The sequence below is a fragment of the Garra rufa genome, chromosome 11 (assembly GCF_049309525.1).
Source record: "Garra rufa chromosome 11, GarRuf1.0, whole genome shotgun sequence".
In the NCBI taxonomy this organism is placed as follows: domain Eukaryota; kingdom Metazoa; phylum Chordata; class Actinopteri; order Cypriniformes; family Cyprinidae; genus Garra; species Garra rufa.
Genome location: NC_133371.1, coordinates 34855900 through 34883177, shown reverse-complemented (window position 1 = coordinate 34883177; position 27278 = coordinate 34855900). Strand labels below are relative to the sequence as shown.

General features: G+C 34.6%; 1 protein-coding gene across 2 annotated transcripts; it reads left to right on the top strand.

The window, feature by feature from the left end:
* The first annotated feature begins 462 nt into the window (after nucleotides 1–462).
* vps9d1 (VPS9 domain containing 1) lies at nucleotides 463–26858 on the top strand. 2 transcript variants are annotated; one of them, XM_073850967.1, is made up of 16 exons: nucleotides 463–573; nucleotides 1058–1130; nucleotides 1550–1738; nucleotides 3691–3850; nucleotides 5049–5160; nucleotides 7007–7069; nucleotides 8039–8091; nucleotides 8268–8355; nucleotides 9646–9731; nucleotides 9813–10336; nucleotides 10579–10708; nucleotides 11952–12157; nucleotides 13741–13825; nucleotides 17778–17882; nucleotides 22998–23110; nucleotides 25780–26858. In XM_073850967.1, exons 1-15 carry the CDS (start codon nucleotides 475–477, stop codon nucleotides 23107–23109), a joined length of 2085 nt encoding a protein of 694 aa, XP_073707068.1. In that variant the 5' UTR covers nucleotides 463–474; the 3' UTR covers nucleotide 23110; nucleotides 25780–26858. The 2 variants fall into 2 exon arrangements, with proteins under 2 accessions (XP_073707068.1, XP_073707069.1); XM_073850968.1 differs by having other exon boundaries at nucleotides 22998–23114.
* Nucleotides 26859–27278: the final 420 nt, after the last annotated feature.

Below are 27278 nucleotides of genomic sequence, written 5' to 3'. Positions count from 1 at the left end.
ACTAACACTGCATTTCATCATTTTGAAGAGAAAAGTAATAGTACTAAATTATTACCTTATACATATATTATTACATTTATTGCATTGTAACAACATAAAATATAAGGTATTTTAAAGATTAGCAGGGGAAAATAAATAAATAAAAAATAAATAGGTATAAGCAATATAAACCTTTTTATTTCTGTTGCAATTATGTATGTCAATATGGGCACATTTTATTAAAATGTGATTTTATTGTTCTTGTATTGTTTTTGATTGATAAGTAAGGTCTGGGTTGTTGTTGGTCACACAGTCGTACCTCAAGCGTCAGTTCAAACCAACGACTCCGAATATAGGCTGTATTTTCTTTGTTTATTTAAACATATGCCCATTAAAGTCTATGAGTACATCTCCTTTTATTTTGAAAAGGCTGTAATTACGTCACCAGAGGTTGTTGCGGGCTCGCTGACAGACTCACGCGATTGTTGTGGCAGGATGGCCGCTCCTGTCAGTGACAGCAGTCAGAGACCGCTGCAGAATGCCATGAGACTTGTAAAAGTGGCCATTCAGCTGGATACCGGCAACAGACACAAGGTACAGATGTTTAAATCTTTAAACCTGCGCTGTTAGGTCCAGATATGCTCATACTGAGCCAATAAATGCATGCGCGAGTGACGTCATTTATCAGCGTAAACATTGATCGAAGCCGACGATCAGGAGAACCCCAATGATTTTCCCCAAAAAACTGGCCGTCCAGTCGATCGCGTCCAAAATGTGAACTTTATTCAGTAAAAGTCCTGATAAAATCTTTGAGTGGAATCATATCAACGGTGATATGAAGTGTTCACCTTTTGATTTCAATTAAATTAATTACCTGTTTCCTAATCGTCTGAAAGTAGAGTTGGTTTTACAGACTTATCAGGGCTAGTTTTGAGTTCAGGTTGTGAAAACACACAATTTCAGAGGTGTTGTGGGTTTTTTCTAGCAAAGACTAACACAACTGTATGACACTGTGTTGCAGAACACATCCAATAAAATCTTCCTGCCTCCCACTATGATTATTTATTTACTTTTATAGGAGGCCTACTGTGAATACTTGAGAAGTATCAACTACATCTCTCATGCTCTGCTTGAAGATGCCACATCTAAACGTAAGTTAATCAGAGTACTCTAAATAGACATCCTTCAACCTTTCTATTCAAATGTGATGTGCTTTCTCAATGCATTTTCCTCTGCATTAGTCATTGTCATGTGGCGTAAACTGGCTTCCTATTTCAGGAGAGGAAGAGATTGTGTTAATGTGTCATAAATTTGTGTTTCATCATGACAACAGTTCATTTAATTGACAAGATACACAGGCTTCAGATCTTAACTGTAGATTTCATTAAATGATTCTTAAAGCTCTATTAAGATAAAGCTAGATCTCATCTTTGCTCATGATTAACTTTTCAGGCTTATGCAAAGTCTGTCTAGTTGATTAGGTTGGAGTAACTCCGCCATCAGGTCAGATTGTAACTTTAAAGTTTTGTTTTTATAGACTTGTATGACTCTTATGCACTTCTTCTTGCAGAGGGAGAGTTGGAGTCAGTGGAACTGGAGAAGATGGTGAAACTAGTTGAGCAATGTTTAGAGAGGGTTAAATCATGCATCATAAGAAAGCATGACTCCACAACACCTATCATCTCCTCCACTTCTCTGTCCGCTTCCCAACAGACCACCATTCCAGCTTTTAATGCAACAAATCATCCCAAAATGACAGGTGAGCCTTTGTTTTCTATATTCAGGGTTTTCAATCAGTGTGTCCATGAAGATACTACTGTATTAAACATTAGACATTTCTAATTTAGAATTTATAATCCTGTGGAACAGAAAGTCATGGCTGGACAATTTTATAATCCTAGCCACCTTGGGGTGCTAAAAAAATTGTAATATGAATGGGAATATACTTAAGAAATATTTTACTTAGACAAATTTCTAGGGGTGCCAATATTTGTGGCCAACGTGAACTAGAGAAAAACATTTATTTCGCAATGAGATTTCCCCCTCAGTTTCCATCGTTTTACTTAAAGGAAAGGTTCGAATTTTGTGAATTTTTCAAATTAAAGATCTAAAGGATAAACAATGTAGATTTCTTCTCACAGTCACCTTTGCTCTTATTTACCAAGGTTGCCAATATTAGTGGAGGGCACTGTAACTCCTAAACCATCGTTGGAATTCTTGGCTCGCACTAGACAAAATGCCTCGAATTCATCGTATTTGGGTATTTCACATTTTTTGAAGAACCTACTTTTGCGATCTAGTCCGAGGTTTTTGCCTAATCAAAACCAAATCAGTGCTACAATACAATTCTCTGGAGAGTGAATATCAATAATTATCAAAAAAAGTTCACTTTTGACTCTCCGTCGCCAACACGTTTGAAAGGGGCAGGGCCGCTTTTACTAAAACGGCTATAACTTTTGAACGAAATGGGTTAATCTTTGCCAAACTCACAATGCATATGTAAGAGCTGAATCTGAGGTCACATGAAAAAAGTTGTGGAGTTTGGCCAATTGGTGGTGCTATAAGAGGGAAAAAACATTAAAAATGGCCGTGACTACGCAACTGTTTGTCCTATCGACATGAAAATTGTTATGTGCTGTCTTGGTCCAAAGTGCCACAAGTTTCTATAAGGACATTTGCATATCTCAAAATCATGGCCGCCATTGGGCAATGAAGTTTGGGCACCATTTAGACATGGTTAACGGAGGCCGATCGGAACGAAACTTGGTGAGCATGTTTGACTTGTGGCCCAAAAAGGGGGTGATATCACATTTTTCAAAGGCGTAAACGATTGTATATTGCACGTTTTTTTCCACACATACGCACAATATTCGTATCATATGATAGACCTCCTCATTCCGAACAACTTTGCCTCTAGAACCACTGCTATCAAGCAAACTGTTTGCTAAATGATTGAGAATGTGTAAAAAAACTACTTTTGTGAACTAGTCCTAGGTTTTTAATCTGGAAATAAAACACTGCAGTGCAATTCTCTGGACACTCTAGGTCAATAATTATCAAAAAAAGGTTGAAATTTACCTTTTGGGAAGCTATAACTGGGTTGTATAGTTAAGGAATCTGTCCAAAAGCCTATAAAGCCTAAACAAAAACTCAAAACTTCATGAAACCTAGTGAGCACATGTGACAGGTGATTCTAAACAAGCCTGCAAAGATTTAAGGAGATCGGACCACAGCTGGCTCTATAACAGTCATAAATGTTAAAAAATATTATATTTATATGGTAAATTACTTGGATTTGCCAAAAATGCTTGTTTTGATAATTGATTTAGGTGGTTACAGGCTTGCTAAGTAATATGTAATGTCTTTTTTAATTTGTGCTTAAATGCTTTAAAGCGCTTGAACCCCAGTAATTGCTGCTTGTGGCTATATTTAATAATGGTTCTTCTTATGGTCAGTGTTGAAAACTGTTTTTATTGTCTAATATTTTTTGGAAACTATGATACATTTTTTTCAGGATTCTTTAATGAATAGCATTTATTTGAAATTGAAATCTTTTTAACATAAATGTCGTACTGTCAGTTTTGAACAATTTATTGCAACCTTGCAGAATAAAATAATTAATATATTTTTTTTTACCTTTACACCTTAACCTTTTGAATGGGTTTTGAATGTCAGTGTATCACCGTTTAGACAAAACTCCTCTTTCTGTAGAAACACCTAATGAAGCTGCAATGGTTTCTGAGACCCAAAGTAGACCACAGCCCACCAGACATCGCAGAGTCCTCTCTGAGGGAGGGGAGACAGACTCCCCCTTCCTGCCACCTGAGGTCTTCCAGAAGCTCCAATCAATGGAATTACAAGACAACCGAAAGTAAGTGAGCCATTGAGAGTTACATAACAGCAGAATGTGGGGGAACCATAATGATAGGTACAGAGTCCCAATATCCATTGATTGTTGAGTTCACATCTTGGTTCCAAAGTTAACAAACAAAAACAAGATTAAATAACACTGCCAAATATACATTATTATTCTACGTTTTGTATAAGATTTTTAATGTTTTTTTAAAGAAGTCTCTTCTGCTCACCAAGCCTGCATTTATTTGATCCAAAGTACAGCAAAAACAGTACAATTTTGAAATGTATTTACTATTTAAAATAGCTGTTTTGCATTTGAATATATTTTAAGATGTAATTTATTCCTGTGATTTCAAAGCTGAATTTTTAGCATCATTACTCCAGTCACATGATCCTTCAGAAATCGTTCTAATATTCTGATTTGCTGTTTAAAAAACATTTATTATTATTATTATTATGTTAAAAACAGCTGAGTAGAATTTTTTCATGTTTCTTTGATGAATAGAATGTTCAGAAGAACAGCATTTATCTAAAATAGAAATCTTTTGTAACATTACAAATTTCTTTATAATCACTTTTGACCAATTTAAAGCATCCGTGCTAAATAAAAGTATCAATTTCTATAATTTTTCACCCCCCCCCCATTAATATGATTGATAATAATAATTAAAAAAATATCAGCATATTAAATCAGCATATTAAAATTATTTCTGATGGATCATGTGACACTAAAGACTGTGATGATGCTGAAAAGACTGTGATGATGCATTCTCCATAATGAATGGTCTTGTTTTAATAAATTAGGTTCTCAAAGAACATTATCCTTGGTTTTACAAGAGACAGAATAGTCTTTGTCAAATACTGTATATGGTGGTTCATTTTTAATGGATGGCATTCAAATAAAGCTATTTAAGAAAGCAAAAAGCAATAATGTCAGTCTATTTGGTTAGCTGCTCTCCAGAACCTTAAATATTTGGTTTTTTATCACTGTCATTTAAAAAAAAAAAAGGTTCACATGGCGCCCCACGTTTCGCATAATTAGTTACATGCACTTCCACTGAACACTGACCCCAACAATTGATCTTTGATCTCCTAGAGAACAAATCTTTTCTGCATTCATGTGAAGGAAGCTAATAGGACATCACGTCCTTCTAGTCTCACTGTCTCTAATGCACAGAATGTACACAATAAGAAGTTTTGTATGTGTATGACAGGGAATTAACGCCTATTGAAGAAGCATCACGTCTCAACCAGAAACTTAAGGCCAATTATGAGGCTCGGCTGGCAAGACTTACTCCAAGTCAGGCCACACAAAAAACGTCATTGGTAAGTCTGAAAGAAATGTGAGATATATATTAAATTATTATTTATTACAGTTTTTTTTTTTTTTTTTTTTAGGTATTTATCTCAATAATATTTTATTTGTATTTTCATTTGTATTTTTCATCATACTTTTTTAATTTGTAAACAAATTATGAAGAAAACAATATAACAGGAAAATCATGAATGAATTAAATAGACCCAGAAAGGCAATAAAAATGTTTCAGCATATGGTTTTTTCCACCTCGTGGTTCAAAGCTTTCATAATATCTATAAAGCTGTATATACTGTATGTGTGGGAAACAATGAGCTTATTCTTTGACCCGATTTCAGATGTTTACGCACATGATCTGTAACGTTATTGCGCGCCTGCGTAGAACGCGTCTGACGCCACACCTGTTTTAAATGGCTTTGCGCGATTCACTCAGCTCACATGTCCATGTGGTGCGGCGCCTGCTGTGGTTTTGGATTCAGTCAGGGGATAGAGAGAGCAAAAGATTGGCCGCACGCAGACAAAGACAGTTCATGTTCAGTATTTGAAGTCGCTATCGCAATACTGTTGTAGTTTTAATGAGAAATATCGCATTTACTTACACAGTGAGTGCTTTTGTGTAAGTGTTGGTGGCGGGTCGAACTTATTGTCGTTCGGCGGGACACAAACAGTGTGTGCTGTCCAGTTCTCAAGAATGATCCGGAGACGCAGAGAAACACCAATGGATATCCGTTTATACTGGAAAAAAATCAAGTCATTCTGGAAGGTTCGTTTTGACATATACTGTTATATTATATTATATTATATTATATTATATTATATTACATTATATTATATTATATTATTTTTTGTGGAGACAAAGTAAGATAACTAATGGTTCACTTCTCAAACGATTAAGGGAAAAAAACGTATAATTTTAAATAAACTGAATATTAAGTATGCTAAAATGGTTTACAATGAATGTTTGACACATGAAAATCCAGTTTAAATATTGAAATATTTAAAGTTCGAATGTTGTCATGTCATGCTGTGACATAGCCCATCTAAAACTTTTTTTAATCTGTCTTTTAGTAATTCTGCATTATGTCCAGATTTTAAGACTTCAGTTCACATTCCCTTTGTTAAAGCAGCAGTATAGAGGGTTTGCACTTCGTGCACATCGTGATTTGGTCAGTTACCCGGATGCACGGCCATATTGGAGATACTCTGATGTAAACAACAGTATTGATTGCATAGTTAACGTACTACTGAATACGTTGTTCTGCTAATTTATGCTGTCTAAACCACAGTGAAAGCTGCTAAATCATATAGAGAAGGACTTTGTAAGCAGGAAATGGCGCAGTATTTTAATAAACCAAAGTTAATAGGTGGTAAACATGCGTACCAGCAATATTATTAATTATTATTTTAATGAATAATAATTAAATATTAGCCTAATATTTCAGCTACCTGACTGGAAATGATAAGAACAAACACAAATGTCAAGACTCTTGCTCTGGAAATCCTGATTCAGTTTTTTGCCAACCACAAATGCCTTTTGTTCCTCAGTTTTTTTTTTTTTTTTTGCACGCTTCTCCTTGATTTGTTATAACTTTTGGCAGTCTGTTGTACTCCAAATGTTTTTCCTGGTCTAACTGATTAGTACAGTCCAAAACATAACAATAATTGACCATTTTCAGCCGCAGTTACCAGCAAAATATGCAAGTTTCGTTCGGTTCAGTGGCATTGTTTATGTTCAGTGCTGCCAATTGATGACGTGTTGTGAAAACGCTTTTAGTCTTCCAGTAAGTAAATGTTAATAAAGTTGAAACTGAAATGATTGCTTTCATAACAATGGTCTTTTTCTGTTTCTTATTACAGACTCTCTCACTCCAGAGACAGATGATGGAGAATCTGATAATAGCCAAAGCCAGGCAAGATGCAGTATCCTTACCAGTTTCTAAATGTGGCTTTGGTTAAGATCTGGTTTTAGATTTTACACCTAATTACCATTCTGTTGTAAAATCAGCCTGCTTTTATTGGATTGTTCTTGCTATCGTATCTGTTACATCTTTTTTCTTTCCATCAATAATTTCTGTCAATTTCTTATGCTCTTGTAGAGCTTATTACATAAGATCATCAAAGGGTTTTTGATGTCTGTTTTTATCAAAAGCTTATCAGAGGGTTTTTGATGTCTGTTTTAAGTTCATCAATGTTTGACCTTTGAGAGGCATGTGTCACAAGTGTCTGGGAAGAAAAGTTTAAGGTTAGAAGGTCAACACCTCTGTGACCTGTTCAGACTTCATTAAATCATGCCATTTGTGGTTTATTAAAAAAAAAAAATTATCGTACACTACCAGTCAAAAGTTTTTGAACAGTACGATTTTTAATGTTTTTTTTAAAGAAGTCTCTTCTGCTCATCAAACCTGCAATTATTTGATCCAAAGCACAGCAAAAACAGTAAAATCTTGAAATATTTTTTATTATTTAAAATAACAGTTTGAATGTATTTAAAAATTAAATTTATTCCTGTGATCAAAGCAAAATTTTCAGCATTTTTTGTTTTTGCTGTATTTTGGATCAAATAAATGCAGGCTTGGTGAGCAGAAGAGATCAGTTTAAATGACAATAAAAATCTTACTATTCAAAAACTTTTGACTGGTAGTGTACAGGAGGTTTCATGAATGGCTTCTTTTCAAAATGTCTAATTTCAACAATTTACTAAAAGCTTAAAGCACTGCCTCATTGATAATATAATGTGGACATGTAAAGAACTAAAAAAAAAAAAAAACTTTAAGCTTGTTGGGCGAATGTTTAATCAATGTGCTTTGTGCAAGGTTTGCTTTCTACTGATATCTTTTTTTGAGTGTGGTAATTTTTCAAATGTTTGGGAGTTTTCCTGAGCTCTTGCAGCTTCAAAGAAAAATGGAGGAAAGGAGACTCAGGCTGCAGGAAGAAGCCAACAGGTGAGCCTTCTTGACCCATAGTACATATAAAGTTGTTTAGCTGGCTATTTATTTGTAAATGTAGTATTATGAATTTTGCTTCTTTTATATTTGGTGTTTGCGGTATTGTGCATGATGCCGTATAATAGCAAATGAATTATGTAAACACATTTGTACGTGAAATTGTGTTTTTGCAGGAGGTTTGCAACCTGTGGGACCATGACACCTGAGGAACGAGAACAGCGGGTTCTGTATGCGAGTGTGCTTGAATATGAACAAGATCATGTAAGTTTATGTATGTTATAGCTTTGTAAAAAATGTTAGGTGTATTTTTGCATCTGCAAGTTTAACTACCGTTCGCATTATACTACTGTTCAAAAGTTTAGGTTTAGTAAGATACATTTTTAAAAATGTTCTTGGGGGACAAAGAACAGCTCATGCTCAGCAAGGCTGCATTTGTTTGATAAATACAGTAAAAATACAGTAAGAAAATGTATTAGTAATATTGTAAAATAGTTTACAATAAAATAGACTCCAGACTTTAGTGTCACATGATCCTTCAGAAATCATTCTAATATGTTGATTTGGTTCTTAAGAAACATTTATTTTCATCATTGTAGTAAACAGTTTTTGTCACAATTCTGACTTCTTTTTCACAATTTATTCGCAATTCTAACTCTTTTTCTCATAATTGTATAATACAAATATAAACTCGCAATTGCAAGAAGTAAAGTCAGAATTCACAATTCTTTCTTACTTGAGTTTTGTGTTTTGCAATTCTGACTCTCTTCTCACAATTCAGACTTATTTTTTCGTAGAATTGAGATATAAACTCACAATTGTGAGTTATAAAGTCCAGTTCTGATCAGGGAAAAAAAGATTTTATCAGAATTGCAAGTTTATATCTCAAAATGTTGACTTGGCCCGCAATTGCATGTTATAAAGTCAGAACTCTCAGTTCTGAAAAAAAGTCAGAATTTTGTGATGTATCTCGCAATTCTGACTTTTTTTCTCAGAATTGTAACTTTATTTCTTAGAATTGTGAGTGTATATAATGCAATTCTGAGAAAAAAGTCAGAACTGTGAGTTTATATCTCACAATTCTGACTTTCTAACACTCAATTGTAAGTTTATATCTCCAAATTCAGAGAAATAAAGTCAGAATTGGGAGATGTAATCTCGAAATTGCTAGAAAAGTCAAAATTGGGAGATGAAAAAGGCCGCAATTTTTTTCTCTTTTTTTTCAGTGGTGCAAATGGGCTTCTATATAGAACAGAAATCGATTTGTAACACTATAAATATCTTTACTGTCACTTTTGATCAGTGTAATGCATCCTTGCTGAAAAAAAAGTGTTAATTTCTTAAAAAAAAAAAAAAAAAGTACTGATTTAAGATTAGTGTGTGTGTGTGTATATGTATATATATATATATATACTGTATATAAATATATATATATATATATATATATACTGTATATAAATATATATATATATATATATATATATATATATATATATATATATATATATATACTGTATATAAATATATATAATTATTTTATTGGTTTACTTATAGGAATGGCCCAAAACTTGGAAAGCTAATCTGAAAAAGAATCCGAATGATCCAGTGCTGGTTTCAGGTCTTATTTCATGTCTTCTCAGGTAGGTTCATGCTGTCAGATCATCTTCAAGCACAAAAGTGTTTCTTCCTTATCTTATTTCATGTTTCTTTTTCTATCCCAGCTACCCAGACCACCCAGTCATGAAGTTGCTGAAGAGACTACAGTATCGGGTGTACAACAGACTGTATCCTATAGTGAGCCAATACGCTTCTCTAAGCACAGCAACTGGTCGCTCACTACCCTTAAAGCCGTCCCGCAGCGCCCAAAGTCTGCTCCTGTCTGACAGTTCTATATCTCCGCAGCAGCATCAGAGCCCGCTCAAATCTGCAATGACACACAGTTTATCTGACGCTTCCATTTCTCTTTCCCCATCCCACGACCTCAACGCAAATGACACAAAGTCCGAGACCGACCCGGACGAGTCCTCAACTCTGATCTCCACAGATAGGGAGAACTCTTTTGAGGATCTAGAGAAGTTTCTAACTCAGCTGGACTGGGTTCCTTCTCAGAGTGGTGATGATACGGACTCGGACTTGACTTTTGACACAACACACGTGGATTTCGACTCTCAAATTCTTAATCTTGAGGAGCGTGCTTTGAAAGAACATTTGAAGGCCATCGTCAAAGACATCCACATTGCTATCGGTAAATAAATGTCTGTGTGTATATGAGACCTTACATATCTGCATAGTTTAGCGTTTTTAGAAATCCCCTGTTATAGCCAGTGGGATCTGTATGGTTGTATCATGTGTTTATACTGCGTCAGGGTGTAACCAATGCTCGAGTGTCATAATCCACCATAAACATGTTTGTAAAAAGGTCCTTTTATGAAATGCATTACTTGCCTGATTGTCTATGGTAAATGGATTTATCTTTGTGTGAAACAGATCGCCTGCTGTCTCTGTGTCTTCTGTCTTTTGAATGTCTCAACACTGCCAATTCTAAGGACCAATGCGTGGCGAGTATAGAGGAAGTCTTCTTCACCCCTATTTGGCGCCCTCTATTGGCACTCTTTAGGTAAGTGGCAAAATAAATGTTTTAAAAATTTACACCACAGTTCAAAAGTTTGAGGTTTATGAGGGCTTTTTTTTCTCACCAAATCTGATTTAACAGATTAAAAATAGTAATATTGTGATGTCTTATTACAATTTAAAATTACTTTTATATAAGTGTCACATGATCCTTCAGAAATATAATATGCTGATTTGCTGTTCAAGAAACATTTCTTTTTGTTTTAAGTGCTGCTTAAGATTTTTGTTGAAATCTTTTATGAATAGATAAATATCATTTATTTAAAATGGAATCTGTTGTAACATTATAATTATCTTTACTGTAATGTTTACATGTAACGTTTTAATCAATTGAATGCACCATTTTTTTAAATAAAAGTATAAATTTCCAACTTATTTAATGACTAGTATATAACAAGAATTAGATTTGCACAGATTTGAATTTAACAGATTTTTACTATGATTAATAAATGTCAATTTTCTAATTAACTAAGATTAATAAATGTAACCATGGACCACAAAACCAGTCACATTTTGAAATTGAGATTTAGACATCATCTGAAAGCTGATAAGTAAGCTTTCCGTTAATGCATGGTTTGTTAGGATAGGACAATATTTGGCTGAGATACAACTATTTGAAAATCTGGAATCTGAGAGTGCAAAAAAAATCTAATTATTGAGAAAATCGCCTTTAAAGTTGTCCAAATTAAGTTCTTAGCAATGCATATTACTAATTAAAAATTAAGTGTTGAGATATTTACAGTAGGAAATTTACAAATATCTTCATGAAACATGATCTTTACTTAATATCCTTATGATTTTTGCCATAAAAGCAAAATCGATCATTTTGACCCATACAATGTATTATTGGCTGTTGCTACATAAAACTGGTTTTGTGGTCTAGGGTCACAAATGCTGTAGAAGTATTGTTCATTCTTAGTTCATGTTAGCTAAAGTAGTTAACTAATGAAAGCTTATTGTAAAGTTTTACCCATTTTTATTTCTTTATTCAAAGTATTACTTTGAATGGCAGAGATTGTTGAGTCATTATATGAATTGTCTAGACACTGAGCAGTAGATGGCACCATTAATCTAAACTTCAGTAATCCCAGTATGGCTGAAAATAACCATCTTCCATTACAACTGCTCCCAAATAGCTTAGTCATCAAATCAGTTTTATAGATGCTGTAGGGTTTAGTTAATTGCATATAAATGACTTCTGTGTTCTTTGTGATGCGGTCATGTTTTAGGAAGGTGCATCGAGAACGGGAGCTGACTGTTGAGAGCAACATGCGTCTTCATCGTAATATTTCACCTAGTGATGTTGGTGTACCATCCAAACTGTTCCCCAGAGACCCAGCTGTGCTGCACGGTTCCTATCCATATGAGTCAGCGGTGCAGGAGCTAAGGCTTCTGTGTAGAGATTACTGTCCTCAGAAGAAACTGGAATGTATTGGTACGATCTTGAATTGAAACCACAAACCCTTTCATTGTGTCACTTGAGTGTCTTAACGGAATTGCAAAAATAATGTTTCAAACAGGTTTACCAAACACACTCACAATCTAGTCTGATAAACTGATAGTCATACCCTTTTTTTGTGAAATCAGCCTACAAATTGCTAACTTCTAGCAATCTTTGGATATTAAAGGGATAGTTCATCCAAAAATTAAAATTCTGTCATTAATTACTCACCCTGATGTTGTTCCAAACCTTTAAGACCTCTTTCAAACACAAAGATATTTTTGATGAAATCCGAGAGCTTTCTGATGTTGCATTGACAGCAACGCAACTACATTCAGTGCCCAGAAAGGTAGTAAGGACATTGTTAAAATAGTCCATGTGACATCAGTGGTTCACCGTAATGTTATAAAGCTACTATGATGTCTATGCAGGGTCAGAAAGCTCTTGGATTTTTCAAAAATGCTTAATTTGTGTTCAGAAGATGAACAAAGGTCTTACGGGTCTGGAAAGACATAAGGGTGAGTCATTAATGACAACTAACCCTTTAAGCTACGAAAGGAGAAATGGTAACGTTTATAAAATGATAATTATATTTATTAATTTAAAAGCCATAATTACTACTAGGAAGTCATACTTGAAGTTTCTGTAAAAGAAAAAAAACTGACGTACCGAATGCTAAAATAATTCTGACCTATATCTTAATTGAGATAAAAATTTAAAAAAGGCAAAATTATGACAGTGGAAACTGAGATTGGTAACTGGCAAATGCAAATTGAAATTAAAAACATAATTGAGACTTGTTAGTTCACATTTTCATCTTTATAATTATGACTTTTTATGCTATAATTATGAGAGCTGAAATTTATATGCTAAGAATGAGAAAGTTATGACTAACCATGACTTGATTTTATAATTTTGACTTATGTCATGATTATTACATCATAAAATCATGCTTTAGCAAATATGTTGTGTGTGTTTGTGTGGCAGAAATGCGGTTCTATACTTTTGCTATTAAGTTACAATTCATAAATTTAACCCTTTGCACATAGTTTAAAATTGTATTTCTTTTCTACCCCTAAAGGGTGCATATTAGTCTTTAGTGAATGTTAAACTTAGAAGTGCATATCATAATCTAATATGTGACCCTGGACCACAAAACGAGTCTTAAGTTGAACGGGTATATTGTAGCAATAGCCAAAAAGACATTGTATGGGTCAAAATTATCGATTTTTCTTTTATGCCAAAAATCATTAGGTTAAGTAAATATCATGTTCCATGAAGATAAATATATCAAATCAAAAATAAGTTTAGTAATATGCAATTTTGAAGGCGATTTTCTCAATATTTAGATTTTTATTTTGTTTTTTTCACCCTCAGATTCCAGATTTTCAAATAGTTGTATCTCAGCCAGATATTGTCATATTCTAATGAAACATATGTCAATGGAAAGCTTATTTGTTCAGATTTCAGATGATGTTGATACTTATGAACTGGTTTGTGGTCCACAGTCACATATTATACCCTTCACAGATTTTAAACCAAAAAGAAAATCTGACTGCGTTTGTTTTTCATTGCAGTGAGAACTCTACGAATCATCTGCGGCTGTGCTGAAGAGTACCGCCTCCTGCAGGAAAATGATCCTCCACCCAAATCAGCAGCAATGTGAGTGTACACAAGTCTTATAAAAACTGTTGCGTTCCTGTGAAGCTTCAAAAAAGTAGAACAAGTCATGAAAGAACTTTATGCTTGTCCGCTGGCCTTGTGTCAGACTTCATCAGACCTCACGGAGGCCAAAGCTCAGCAGGGGTGCCGTCTTGACCCTCTGGACCCCGCGGGGCGCTCGGAGCTGATTTCCTCTCTAAGTGGGTCGCCCTGTCTGGAGCAGACTTTGGCCTTGATGCACTTTGAGAGAGGGTCTGAGTGTAGAAGTGCTTAGCTCAAGTCAAACTGACCAAGTGATAACCAAAAGTGAGCCTTATCTATTGCAAATAGAGACTTGTGACTCTAGTTTATGAGATGTTCACACAGCTTCTGGCCAATGAATTTGTAAAACGCGGGTGTGAACGGGTGTGTTCCACCAGAGTAACATCTTCATGACACGCATTTTCTAAAAATGTGGGTTTATTTAGGTTTATCGGAATCAGTGTATTTGGCTCAGATTCCCTGTGGTTGTTCACAGACCTCAGCATCTGTTTTACTCTTTTGGAAAACATCCCACATTTCCTCCTGTCTCAGATACGTTAAAGTGAGTGCTCACGCTAGCATCTGCGCTTGGGATTTTATGTGGGCCTGTAACCTTGTGGCCCTGCCACACCCATCAAAACAAGCTGCCTGTTCATCCTTTTCTCTTGATTTCTTGCTTGATTCAAGGAAACAGGGGTACATTGAACACTTAAGTCATCTCTACATGTCTCTTTGCATCAGCAGAGCGGTGGCTCGCTGGTGACGCACATGCTCAGCGGTTTGGCGGCCCATGACAACGGCTGATGTAGATGCTTGTTTTTAGAGCACTGTCTTGCAACACTTATACAATGACTCACAATTGTTTTTTTTCTTAGGAATTAACATTTAGCTGATGTGAAATGTATCAACTGGTGCTGTTTGTTGTGCTATTTATAAGTATATCCGTGTTGATGTAATTTAAAAAGCAGGCTGTGTTGCAGACAGAAGCTTCCAGTGCAGACAGTCTTGTCACTAGTGTGACTTTCAATTAATCAAATATACACAACCAGTCAAAGGTTTGGACACACTTCCCCATTCTCTTTGATGGATAAGTGTGTCCAAACCTTTGACTGGTAGTGTATATGCCCAATTATGGCAAAAATCACATTTACATTTAGTGATTTAACAGTTGGTTATTAACAATAGAAGTAGTCAAAACATAAGTTGAAAGCTAAATAAATAAGCTCTCCATTGATGCATGGTTTGTTAGGATAGGATATTTGGCCTGAAAATCTGGAATCTGAGGGTACAAAAAAATCTAAATATTGAGAAGATCGCCTTTAAAGTTGTCCAAATGAAGTTCTTAGCAATGCATATTAATAAAAATTTAAAAATTATGTTGTTATTTATGGTAGGAAATTTACAAAATATCTTCATGGAACATGATCTTTACTTAATAAACTGATGATTTTTGGCATAGAAGAAAAATTAATAATTTTGCCCCATACAATGTATTTTTGGCTATTGCTACAAATATACCATGCTACTTAAGACTGGTTTTTGTAGTCCAAGGTCACAAATATGTAAATGTTAGTCTTAAGTTTTGGTTAGTCTAACGCAGTACACATAGCAAGTTTTGTTTGTTTGTTTTTATAATGAATAAAAAGAAAACAAGTAGATTGAATAGAAAAAGAATAGAAAACACTAGTATTAGGGTCATTTAAAAAAAAAAAAAAAATTAAAAGAAAATAAGTCGAAAGAATAGTGAGCGCTGGTATTAGAGGGTCATTTTTTTTAAAAATAAGTTTAAAAAAGTCGAAAGAATGGAAAAAGAATAGGGATCGCTAGTATTACTGGCTCTTTTTTTTATAATAAATAAAAAGAAAACAAGTAGAACATGGATTTGGCACTAATTTCATAGTTGCTGGTACCAATTTTATAATGTAAGAAAGTCCTCAAATGATTGAAGACGATAAGACCTACATTTTTACCCATTTAGCTGATTTGGACATTAAGGCTGCGAGCCTTGCATGGCTAATATCAGATTTCCAGTGTGAACTGATCAGAACTGACCCATATTTGCGAAAGAACAATATGAACAGGGTTGCCAGGTTTTCACGACAATCCGTGAATCCGCCTAAATGCTTCTCAAAACTACTCCAAAACTAACCCAATTGCGTTCCAGGATGTAAATATTGCATTAGTGGGGTTCGCTTCAACCTACGGAGTTGAAAAACAACCCGCGGCAACAGTGGAAAAAGTAGTCCAATTCTGCGGGAAAACTGTGGACTTGGCAACACTTGCACAGTGCGCTTTCATATGGAAGTAAACACTGAGGACATAAAGTAAGCAATTATGCTTGTGCTGTGGAAGTCAGCTCAGTAGAAGTTGCATTAATCAGATTTGAGAAAATCAGATTCCATCCGGTTTGTTCTGTTCACACTGTCATAATAAAAACAGATCCGAGTCGCATGTATGCAAAAAAATCGGATTTAGGCCACGTTTACCTGCAATGTGAATGTAAGTTTGAGCCTTTTAGGAGGGACAAAAGCACGCCACTTTAAAGGAAGATGTGCAAGCATGAACGCGACACAATCGTTTACCTCGTAATCTTGTTTTAATTGTTGGAAGCCAAAATTGAAAACCCGTAAATAAAAATCTATTAATTTTATAGCCCTACATTTTTGTATAAATATATTAAAATAATAATGGTAACAATATCTGTTGTTTAAAATGGCTTAATTTCTGCAGTTAAATAATTAAATTATCTTTGAACATCTATTTTATGTTTTATTCAATTTTTTTGTTAGTAAGTTAAATAATATACAGTTATTTATTGCATTTATATACAGTTATTTATATGGTCTAGTTGAAACTTATTAATTAATTATTATTATTTTTTTTTTTTTTGGAAAGCTGTATTGTTATATAATTATGATTTTGCCATTAGATGGTTTGGTCATACTGGCCATTCGTATGTTTATTAATTAATTCCAGAACAATGTCCTGTTGCTTTCCAACTCCAACGGTTTTGGTTTGTTTGCATTATTTGGGTGTTTTCGATTCCATGCCTAAACTTTGGTTTAAAAATGATTGTGCTATAAAGGCATCAGTGATCCGAAAGGAAATGTGTCATTGTGAGACTTGTCCTGATTTTGCCCTGGTAGCACAGCCAAGGCACATTCTGCCTTTGTTTTGCTTTTAAGTTTGTGTTTGGTTGTGAGGGAGAATGAATGTCCTCATGCATGCATGAACATGAACAATTTAGCCATTCTCACCCTTTTTTTTCGGTTGTTCTGTTCCATTGTCTCTCCTCTTTCTCTCTCGCTCACTTTCTTCTCCTTTCTGAAATATTGTTCACCCGCACTTAAATTCATATTGCTGTTTCCTTCTGCACAGCAGTCATTTCCTATGCCTGTCCATCTTTGTATTATTCTTTTGTCTATTCTCTAGAGGGGGCATATTGGTCTATAATGCGTCTTGTTTTTTTTTTTTGTTTTTTTTTTAAGTTCTCTTTTATTTTTATTTTTTTGCTGCAACAAATTTCATTACCATCATCACCCTTCAAGTTCAAAGTTGGCCTTCACTGAAAACAAAGCTGTACAAATATGCTCTGATTTTGTCATAATTTGACAAACAGGCTTGAACAGGCTAACTGCCGCGTCATCCCAGCACGCCTTTGCTGTGCATAAGCGTTATTTTGATAGCAAGAGAAATTGTGTTGGAACAGAGATGATGATGGTATGCAGAGCTATTCTCACCTGTATGAAACGTATCAGGTGTCCTGCAGTCCAGCAGGAAAGGGGACACCCAGCCATTTTCTCACGCAAGCGTCCCTCCAACGCACGAATCATAGGGTTCATCTGTTCTTCTTGAGAATAATTTATCCTCCAAATAAGTTTAATTAGATTTGTTTGTCTACATCTAATTTCTCTCATTTTGTCTCTCTCAGAGGTGCTGACGACCTGTTGCCCATCCTGGCGTTCGTGGCCTTACGTAGTGAAATGCCTCAGCTGGTGTCTGAATGTGCTGCGTTGGAAGAGTTCATTCATGAAGGGTGCGTCTTCAATATATTTTTTTTTTCTGCCGCTATGAACTAAAAATGACCTGAACTTGCTGTACCACAGGAATTTGTGTAGAATAGAGAGAGAAGGCCCAATTCTTCCCTACTATGTGCATGTGCCTCCCACCAGGCCATGTCTTTTGGTGTTCTTTTGTGTAGTCAATCTCTTCTTAGACATTATAAAGAATGAAGTGAAAAGCAGCATGTTATCAGTGGCAGGTAACCAAGGGGAAAATTCTTTATGCAATTAACTACCATCCTTTGTGGGTTTAAAATAAGTCTCTTATGCTCGTGGTGGCTGCAGTTATTTAATTAGTATTTTAAAATCTAAGTCTACATTTCAGCATTATTAATTCAGTCTTTAGTGTCACATGATACTACAATTCTAGAATGGTGATTTGCTCTTCAAGAAATATCAATGTTGAAAACTATCGTGCTGCTTGCTTTTTGTGAAAACCATTCTACTTTTGATAGGTAGTTATATCCAAGAAAATAGCTTTTTTACCAATCAAAAGTTTTTGAACGGTAAGCTTTTGTTTTTTCAAGAATTCTCTTCTGCTCACCAAGCCTGCATTTATTTGACCAAAAATACAGCAGTAACATTGAAATATTTGTACTATTTAAAATAACTGCTTTCTATTTGAACACATTTTAAAATTTAATTTATTCCTGTGATCAAAGCTACATTTTCAGCATCATTAGTCTAATCTTCCATGTCTCATGATCCTTTACAAATCATTGTAATATGCTGATTTGCTGTTCAAGAAAATGTTATTATCAATATTTAAAACCAGTACTTTATTTATTATTTATTTATTTTTTAAATAAAGATCCAAAGCTCAGCATTTATCTGAAACGAAAAAACTTTTGTACTATTATACACTACCATTTAAAAGCTTGGGAGACAGTATCATTTTTGGGGGGGAAAGAAAATTATAGAAATAAATACTTTTATTTAGCAAGGATGCTTTAAATGGATCAAAAGTGATGATAAATGCCTTTTATAATATTACAATAGATTTTTATTTCAGATAAATGCTGTTCTTTTCAACTTTATATTCATCAAAGAAACCTGAAAACTTCTACTTGGCTGTTTTCAACAATAATAAATGTTTTTTGAGCAGCAAATCAGAATATTAGAATGATTTCTGAAGGATCATGTGACAGGAGTAATGATGCTAAAACTTCAGCTTTGAAAGCACAGAAAATAATTACATTTTAAATTTATTCTAATAGAAAACCGTTATTTTAAATGGTACAAATATTTCAAAATGTTACTGTTTTTGCTCAGGGTTTCCGCGGGGTCTTAAAAAGTCTAAAATTTAAAAATCAAAATTTTAGGCCTTAAAAAGTCTTAAATTCGCTGTTCTAGGTCTTAAATAATTTTACACAGGTCTTATTTTTCCGATGTCCATGTGACGCTACCTCTAATGCTCATTTAAATTCTCTTTTTGTTGTTTCCGTGGTGTTGTAGTTCTTTATTTCACTATTCCAAATATAATTTGCTGTATTTAAACTACAAATGAGACCAGCATGTAATAGCCAATCAGCTTTCTGTTATTGCCGCGAGTCTCTCTCGGATTGTACCGCAGAAGTAAAATGGATTTAACTTTTTAGCTATGGGGAAGTGCAAGTTTAGCGATACTTAGCTTGAAAAAAACTGAATATAGGGCTTGGCTAAGGCCAGTTGCTAACAACTAGATTTTTTTCTCCCCCTGCGGAAGTTACTGACAGAATCGCAGTAGCAGAATACAGGTCAAACTACCTTTTTCTGTATATAATGTTATCAATAATAATAATAAATATAGGTCGAGCTAGCTGACCGCCAGCCTTCGAAATACTTTTAAAATGTTTTTTTTTTTACTTGCCCGACCGAACAAACCGCCTGATTAAAACTGAAGTGACAAAAACAACTAGTGAAGCATCCAAAGGCAAGAAAGATTCATATTTTAATACATTCAACACAAACAGAAATTGATAATGGATAGTGTATTTCTGGTCTATTTGTCACATACTTTAAAACAAATGAATGTAACTGCACTCTAAAGAAACACACTGAGGTAAAAATTTCAAATCTATAGTTTATTTATAACATGATATAGTTCAGTAATATACCAAGTGAGCTTTTTGCTAAAAATTCTCACAATTACAAATGTTACATTAATTTTAGCTCAATAAAAAAGTAGTTAGTCAAGTAGTTACTTACATATTAGACAATATGCAACATTAGCAGAAGCATTCTCCTAGCAACGTTTTGCTATGATTCAGCGTTTTGCTCGAATCAGTTGAAATAACTCGCTCATGAAGTGACTTACCGCCACCTGCTGGTAGTTTAGTGTGTTTAAAAGTATGCCTCCACACCCAACATTTCTAATTTATATATTTATAAATCAATAAATGTATTTAAAACATTAATCTCACTTTTAATTTTGCAGTGTAAATTATGTAATCTCACTGCTAACAGCCATTTAGAATTTATTGATAAATTCATTAAATAAATTTCAAAGGTAATGCATGCATTTCAAAAGTAAAAAAAAAAGGCCTTTATAAAGGTAAATCAAATATGCAGATTTAAGATGTCAAAGCTAATAGAGCACTGATGAAAATATTGCTTCAGAATTTTTTTTTACATCAGATATTTCTAGTGGTACTTTTATGGGGATATTTATGTGGAATAGTATCTGCTGATATGAAAAGTTCACTGTATATCGTAGTAATAAATTTAATTTATGACAGCCATGAAATTGCGTTTACTTTTTACATTAAACACATTAAATATTACATATATGCATGTAATATAATATCTATTTCCATTACAGGTTTCGGTCTTAAATTTCATATAAGGTGGTATTAAAAAGGTCTTAAGTCTTAAATTTCACTTGTTCATATCTGCAGAAACCCTGTTTGCTGTACTTAGGATCAAATAAATGCAGGCTTGGTGAGCAGAAGAAACTTCTTAAAAAAAAAAACTTAGTAGGGTAGACTGCTAGTGTAGCATGAAACTATCAAATAAATAGCAAACACAAAAATTGTAAAAGAGTAATGAACACAATACTTTCAAAAGATGATTTGCTCCGTTTTGATTGCTACCATAGACATCAGTGTTTATATCCAAACTTTTATCCTGGTAATTCTGTGATAATGAATGATTGTAAGACAGAAATAATACTGTGTGATTTGAAAAGACTGTGAAGCTGTTTTATATCTAAACATGATAAACTGCTCTTTCTGAATGTTTCGATATGACTTTGTTAGAGGTTTAATACACAGAAAATAAGATTGTACTGGTGTTTTGAATCGATTAGTCGATTGTTGATGCCTATATGGCTGTGAGTTAATTGTTACTGTTATAATGGGTTGAACTTTGCATTTACAACCTGACATTATGCAATAGAAAATGGCATATCTCAGCCTCTAAAACTCATTGACAGTCTGTCAAATTTTTGGCATCAGTTGTTGGTAATGGTGAGGTAGAAGATGCTGTTTGGAAATTTGGCTTGTCATATCTTTTTTTAAGTGCCAGTCTCGCTGTCATTTGGGCATGCATCAAGTATCGACAGAACACGACCTCACTTGTTATAAAAAATCGAAATCTCATCTATTGCACAGCCTCAGATTTTGTGCACAAGTATTTACCCTCCGGTCTAAACATGTTGGAATAAACCTGTAAAGCAAACATTACAGTTCATAATACGAGTTCAACTTTGATGCCATCTTTCATGTTTACATGTATTGTTTTGAGCAGAGGATATCACAACAGTGAGATCTCGGGTTGGTTTAGGTGACCGCTTGACCTGTTTCCTGAGCGGCGTTGTGGGTATTCATGTCACCCCTCCTGCGCTGTACTTTTGCGTGTCTACTCAGACCACAGCCCTAAGCTCTGTTTATCAGTATAAAACTGGACACTTTTACAGGCTGGTTAGATTGGCACTTAACATGGAATGTTGGGGATATTCTGGTTTGGGTTTTTCTCTCCCTATAAAAATACAAATAAAATCTCTTTAGATGTTTATGCTGCTCGGTGGCTTGGAACTGAGGGTGGAGCTCTGGAGCGTGTGAGGAAAGTTGTGATAGGAAGTGTTCTCATTCTCAAGCGCATTTGACAGGTTTTGTTTAATTAGGACTATATACATGCATCTTAGACTGTTTTAAAGGGATGGCTCACTAAACAATTTTGTCATCATTCGTGACATTCCAAATTTGCTGTTATTTTTGACATTAAACAAACAGGAAACATTTTTTTTCATCGACTGTTCATAGTCGCAGGATTCAAAAGTGTCATAAAGTAGTGTATATACTGCTTGTGAACTATAATCTAAAGTATAGTAAAATAATAGTCCATCTCTTAGGCCACAGAAATTTAGCATCGCGTCATTTGCTCACCAATGGATCCACTGCAGTGAATGGGTACCGTCAGAATGAGACTTCAAACAGCTGATGAAAACATCACAATAATCCACAAGTAATCCACACGACTCAAATCCATCAATGAATATCTTGTAAAGTGAAAATTAAATTCAAATTATTGCTTCCAGCTAAAATGAGTCCTTTCCAGTGGAAAAAGTAATCGTAATCAGAGGGGAAATAAGCAATATGCACAGATCAAGACTCTCATTCTGATTGCACCCATTCACTTCACTGGTGAGCACGTTATGTAATTCTAAATTTCTACAAATCTCATCTACATATTGGATGGCCTTAGTGTGAATTAATTTTCAGATAATTTGTATTTTTAGGTGAACTGTCACTTTAACTTATTTGAGAGATTTTGTTTTTTTACACAAACTTAAGCTGGATAATCTGCACCTCATGCAGGTCTCAAATTAAATATGACTTCATGGCACTGGTTTAAAATGACTTGAGGGTGCAAAATGATTGTGTAAACTTCTGTTAATTAACAATGATCTAATACGGTTTTTCTTTTCTCCCTTGCTTGCTTTTCTCTCATCATACTCCCCAACATGTTACACACTGGCTTTTGGCTTCAGCTTGATCTCGTGTCTTAGTCTCATTAGCAGATGGGTTCAGTCGAAGTTGACCCTCGGTGGAAGAGATCTTGTTGTCCCTTGTGAGCAGAAGCGCTAATGAAGTGTTTATTTATGTGTACAGGTATCTGATCGGAGAGGAAGGGTACTGCCTGACGTCAATGCAGAGCGCGCTGACCTACGTTGAGTCATTGCCCTTGGGTGGGGCTCCGCCCCCGGCTGCCAAACCCACCTGATGTAGGTAAAGCCAATCATATAATTTCAGGTTTATCCTCTGTAATACACACAGACTCACAACTACCTACATGTAGACTTCACATATTACTATCCCAATTCATTTATATGAAAATATCTTTCTTTCTTTCTCTCTTTCTTTCTTTCTTTTTTCTTTTTCTCTCTTTCTTTTTTTCTTTCTTTCTGTCTTTTTGTCTTGCTTTCTGTCTCTCTTTCTTTGTCTGTCTTTGTCTTCTCTTTCTTTCTTTCTTGCTTTCTGTCTTTTTGTCTCTTCTTTCTTTCTTTCTTTCTTTCTTTCTTTTTGTCTCGATCTTTCTGTCTTTTTGTCTCGGTCTTTCTGTCTCTCTTTCTTTGTCTGTCTTTGTCTTTCTTTTTGTCTCTTTCTTTCTGTCTTTTTGTCTCGTTCTTTCTGTCTTTTTTGTCTTGCTTTCTGTCTCTTTTTCTTTGTCTGTCTTTGTCTTTCTTTTGTCTCTTTCTTGCTTTCTGTCTTTTTGTCTCTTCTTTCTTTCTTTCTTTCTTTCTTTCTTTCTTTTTGTCTCGATCTTTCTGTCTTTTTGTCTCGGTCTTTCTGTCTCTCTTTCTTTGTCTGTCTTTGTCTTTCTTTTTGTCTCTTTCTTTCTGTCTTTTTGTCTCGTTCTTTCTGTCTTTTTTGTCTTGCTTTCTGTCTCTTTTTCTTTGTCTGTCTTTGTCTTTCTTTTGTCTCTTTCTTGCTTTCTGTCTTTTGTCTCCTTTCTTTCTTTCTTTTTGTCTTGGTCTTTCTTTCTTTCTTTCTTTTTGTCTTGCTTTCTGTCTTGTCTCTTCTTTCTTTCTTTCTTTCTTTCTTTCTTTCTTTCTTTCTTTCTTTGTCTCTTCTTTCTTTCTTTCTTTCTTTGTCTCTTCTTTCTTTCTTTCTTTCTTTCTTTCTTTGTCTCTTCTTTCTTTCTTTCTTTCTTTCTTTCTTTTTGTCTCGATCTTTTTGTCTCTGTCTTTCTGTCTCTCTTTCTTTGTCTGTCTTTGTCTTTTTGTCTTGCTTTCTGTCTATTTTTTTTGTCTCTTTCTTGCTTTCTGTCTTTCTTTTGTCTCTTTCTTTCTGTCTCTCTTTGTTTGTCTTTGTCTTTCTGTCTCTCTTTGTCTGTCTTTGTCTTTCTTTTTGTTTCTTTCTTGCTTTCTTTCTTTTTGTCTCGGTCTTTCTTGTCTTGCTTTCTGTCTCTCTTTATTTGTCTGTCTCTTTTCTTTCTTTCTCTGACTGTCTTTCTTTCTCTGACAGTCTGTCTTTCTTTCTTTCTTTTTTCTTTCTTTCTGTCTTTTTCTTTGTCTTTTTCTTTCTTTCTTTCTTTCTTTCTCTCTCTTCTTTCTTTCTTTCTTTCTCTCTCTTCTTTCTTTCTTTCTTTCTCTCTCTTTTTCTTGCTTTCTGTCTTTTTTATTCTGTCTGTCTGCCTGTCTTTCTGTCTCTGTCCGTCTTTTTCTTTGTCTTTTTCTGTCCATTTTCTTTCTGTCTTTTCTTTCTTTCTTTCTATCCATTTTCTTTCTGTCCTTTCTTTCTGTCTTTCTTTTTGAATATACTTTGTGAAATGTTTTATTCAGGTCACTGCTAAATTTGGCAAAATAATTAACTTTTCGCAGATTCTCCAAGGTGTATGTAAACTTTTGATTTCTACTGTACATGAAATAATAATGTTAATCATTAGGTAATGTTTGATAAGCTTATTGGTAAACATTAACAAGCACATTATCTGTTTTAGCTATTTGTATAGATATTAACTAATGATCCATTAAGCATCATATAAGTTTGTTAATGATTTATTAATGACGGTAATTATAAAATGTTACCGTTATCTTTCAGCTGAGTAAGGACTGAGTCATATGGTGGGTCAGAGAAAGATGAACTAAACCACTAACTCTGTCAGACAGCATTGTTCCGCCTCATTAGAACAGAAGTGACACAGTTATCCCATTTTATCCAAACATTTAACTTTGCAGAGCACAATGTCTGTACAGTTGTCACTTACATCTACAACGTCCCATGTTGAATTGTTGCATGTTGCATTCCTCTTTCGTCATCATCCATCACTGAACAGTTAGAATAAAACAAATACACAAGGAGTAGTTGGGCGGCACCCTTGGATCACAGCCAGATGTGTTGCTCTTACCTTGATAGATAAATTACATTGAACTTGCTGAACTTTGAACTTCTTAAAGTGAAAGACTGCTGTTTGTTTTTGCCCACGTAGGGAAGCTTCTATTTGAGGTCTTGTTACAGAAATAATGATAGTCTATGGTAGCTTAAGTTCTAATTCGATTACCCAATGAAGACTGTGAAACATGCCAAAATGTCAAACAAATGTATTGCCTCTGCCAAAGTGATGCAGAACACTTTTGTTTGGTTTTGCTTCTCTAACAGTCTCTGCTCTTAAAGTGATAGTTCACCCAAAAATGAACATTGTCATTAATTACTAACCCTCATGTTGTATCAGACCTGTAAGACTTTTGTTCATCTTGAACGTCTATGCAGGATCAGAAAGCTCTCAGATTTCATCAGAAACATTTTAATTTGTTCTGAAGATGAACAAAGCTCTTGGAACAACACAGAGTTGAGTAATTAATGACAGAATTCTTATTTTTGCATGAACTGTCCCTTTAAAACCTTTCTCATTCATCCTGTTTAATTAGAGCTGTTTTTGTTTTGGTTCTAGGTGCCTTAGCCAACGGAAAGATCTCATGTTTGACAGTCCTCAGGAGTTGGTGCATCTCCTCTGCTCAGCCTGTTTAGTCCCAAATCAGGCCAGACTTCAGTTCTGTTCAAATCTTCCCCATCTACTGCTTTGGAAAGGAACTGGAAAAGGTTATTGGCTGCGTTTGGACAGTACAAGGCAGGTTGGTCCGAATGTGGTTTGAAGTGAGATCAGTATCGTAGCCAAAGGAAAAAAAAATATTTATGAGAGACGAAATGAGCCAGATGTCAGAGAAGGCTATTCGGAAAGGATTGTGAAAAGGTTAGTTAAGATATCTATTTTTTTTTTTTTTTAATGTGTGTAAATAAATTCTAATCCCATTGACCTTCTAGTTTTATTTTCTTGTCCGAATATATTTCCAAGAGAATTTTACAATGTAACTGAAAGACTAAAGCACTACTAGCATTTGTCATCCTGTAACCCCCTATTTATTAAACAATCTCAAGAGACACTAATTCAGAGTTTTGTATTATTTTAGCTCGGAGTTTTATTCATTTTGAGCTTAATTGTCAAAACAAGTTCTCCGATGTATTTTTTTTTTTTTTTTTTTAAGTACTCCGAGCTGTGCATTTTGTTTGCAAGTAGTATAGCACTAAACAGAACAGGCATCATGTTGTTAAGCAGTTTAGGTTTTATCTGTTTTTTTTTTTTTAAAATATCTTAACTAGTTATTTAAATAAACTCTAATAGTCAAAGAAGCTAAATCAATGTAAAAAAAAAAAAAAAGTTGTGGATGTGCGAGAGAGTAATGCTGCTGAACTTTCTTAACTCTGATGTTACTGATGTTGAGGGATTTGAATAGAAAATAGGCATAATGTGTGCAAATGCGTAAATATAATATTTATATGTTTTGTTTGAGCTGAATGTTTGTAATGTAATGTTAATTGATGAATGTAGCCTGAATCTCAGCAGCCATGTATTTTCATACAAAACCTTCCCAAGGTCTTCATACCTGATCATTAAGATTGGATAATGCACATGGGCATGGTTTAAAAGTGCATGGCATGTGAATTTTCTAACAATAAAGACATGTAACCCTTTTTCTAGTTTAATTTCCTCATTCTTCCATGCTTTTGACCACCTTTTCATCAATAGGTGAAATTTAAAATCAAGGAAATCGCTGTGAGAAGCGATTGCTCAGAAGGGGGCCTGAGTCGCCTGATGGGCAGATGGCTGGATTGCTTCGAAAGTTTCCAGGCCGAAGGAGAAAACATGCCACTCTGAATCAGGAGGCTTAACCTCTGTCCTAGAATACCCTCTGTGTGGATGATGATTACTCTAATGGCTTCACTGTGTGACTTTGTCTACGGGCGGCCTTTTAAATCTCTTCCAGTCCACTTGTCTTGTCCCTCTACATAAATGCCCCAATTCCTGTCTGTGTTTTGGAGCTGGCACCCAAAATAACCTGTGACAAGCCTTGGGGGTTAAACACCAAAACACAGCGAGAGCAGTTAGAGAAA